General features: G+C 42.5%; 1 protein-coding gene across 1 annotated transcript; it reads right to left on the bottom strand.

Moving 5' to 3' along the window:
* Positions 1–1,659: 1,659 nt before the first annotated feature.
* Positions 1,660–2,160, bottom strand: BHLHA15 (basic helix-loop-helix family, member a15). Its single transcript, XM_010294176.1, has one exon. It carries the CDS (start codon positions 2,158–2,160, stop codon positions 1,660–1,662), a length of 501 nt encoding a protein of 166 aa, XP_010292478.1.
* Positions 2,161–2,365: the final 205 nt, after the last annotated feature.

The following is a 2,365-nucleotide window of genomic DNA, read 5'->3' on the forward strand; positions in this document are numbered from 1 at the left end:
ATACATACATTAAGGGCTTCACCAATAAGGAGCAGCTGTTGAATGAAGTAAAATACAGCACTTACAGATTTGGTTTGTGGTAAGAGATGAGGTAATATGTTCATAACACTTGAGTACTAGAAGGGGTAATCACAACTATTTTAGTGTGAAAACAGTTCAGAAACTAAGAAAATCCCAAGTTGAGGCAGGATCCAAGTAACTTCTCCAGTAAGGCAACCGTGCATATAAAACATTACGTTGTTCTACATCATAGCTGTGGATCACTGTGGTGGAGAAAAAAGCACATCCCTTACCAGCCTGCCTGGGAAACGTAGCCTTTTAGTCCGAATGAAGTTGTCCCGCTATCGGCTCTCCTGGAGCAAAATAAAGAGCATGTTAGGACCTATGCAGTGCAGTATAACCCTTCTCTGATGCAGCCAATAAATCCTTTCTCAGCCCCCGTTCCTCCTCAGACAGCCCTACTTTGCAGGGAGAAGGCCCACGCCACACACCATCATCAGCCCTACTGGTGCACCAGACGCCAGATTCTGCCTTTGCTACCCCACCCCAGAGCTGCAGCCCTCCTGCCAGCACAGGGCTTCGGGGATGGGGGTAGGCAGAGCTGTAACACCGGGGTAACACCCCGGGCACCTCGCCGCGTTCTTCAGGTGTGAGAATACGAGAGTAGGTGAGAGCTCAGTGACACAACACTTTTTACAACGGGATGGGGGGAAAAAAAGAAAAGCTCATTTTCCTTTTTGAAGAGCTCCTGCTTCATTTATTGTATTTATAATACCAGAATCTAGCACTAACCCAGAAAGAATCCTGATCACATTACAGGCTTCGTTAGAAAATAATTTGTAATTGCATAGATCACTGTCTAACTTAGCACTATGCTAAAGCATAGTTTCGGCAAAAATAAGTCCTTCATCCCTTATTTATTATTTGTATCACCATGGCACCCAGAGACGCACTAAAGAAAAACTCCATGAGGCTGGATGCTCTGGAAACATAGACCAGAAAACATCCTCACTCCAGAGAGCTTACAATCTAAGAAAGCGTTGCAGATGTCTACATTAACAAGTACTTTAATAAAAGTTTTCATGCTTTGCAAGGTTCAAAATTATCAGAGCAGATCCAAAACATGCAAATATTCAGATTTGGTGGCCAATTGCCCACATGTGCCACTTCACTCATGAAGTTAGTCAAATGTTGTCATCAATTTTCATTTCCTCTGTAGCAGGATGGGTAAGAGAGTCACTGAAAGGCTGGTGAACAGCGCGACAGCCAAGATTCTCAAAAAGCTCTAGCGAGCTCAGGTGACACAGGCCTTAAATGCTCAATTCACTACCCTTCAGGAACGGTAATTTTCAGAAGCTACTAACTCTTTACTTTTGAGTGAATTACAGTGTTACAGGGTAGGTTTCCAGACCCTGATGCATCACACAAACACATCCGTTAAGCTCTGAAAAAATCTCATAATTTAAGGTAATATTTTTATGTGCCGTATAAGCTATAGCCATGAGTATTACCTGTTTGTCTTTTTAAGAAAAAACAGAGGATAGCTGGAGGCAAAAATAATCTCTTAAACCTCTTATGTACTGACATGTATTATCACGCAAGAAGGAAAAAGAATTACAGTAGTAGCTAACTATAGGTGTTTGGGCTGAAGCTGTGAATCTATGTGGAATATTTTTGTAGATGTTCCTCATGATCATCATCTCCATGGTGTTGTTGATAATGCTGGTACAATTTGGACACCCAGGCTCCCCCCATCCCTTCTGCTGCTGGAAAGTGTCCATTGGACATATTGAGTATAATGGAGGTCAAGGATTTAATGTAATTTTTGGCCAGTGTGAGGGTCTCTATTTTGGAAAGTTTGTTCTCAGCTCTCACATGAGGGATCACTTCCCGTAAAGCCTGGAACGCATTGTTGAGCTTGTGCATTCTCTGCCTCTCCCGCTCATTGCTTTCCAGTCTTCTCAAATGCCTGTCCTTACTGCTCCAAGGATGCTTGGCTCCGGCTGTAATCAGCTTGCTGCTCTCCTTGTTTCCCCCATTCCTCCTTTCTTTGTGTCTCAAAGATTTCACCAGTTCTTTTTTTCTCGTTGCTGACTCCTCAGAAAATGTTTCCTTGTCGACAGTATGCCTTTGCTTCTTCCCTTTGGCTTTAGTCTTCATGGTTTGGTAGATCTACTGGTATTAAGCACCAACATGCTGTAAAAACATGACACCAATATCTTTAACCGTTGCACATTTCCACATAGAACAACTGATCTGATGCAGGTTTGATGCATTTGTTTACTTATTCACTACTGGAAAACCATCACTGGCTCTCTTAATTTAGTGGTGTTCCTTTTAGAAGTTGTGAACATTATTAAAGATG

This window comes from Phaethon lepturus, unplaced genomic scaffold (genome assembly GCF_000687285.1).
Source record: "Phaethon lepturus isolate BGI_N335 unplaced genomic scaffold, ASM68728v1 scaffold43219, whole genome shotgun sequence".
Taxonomy (NCBI): Eukaryota; Metazoa; Chordata; class Aves; order Phaethontiformes; family Phaethontidae; genus Phaethon; species Phaethon lepturus.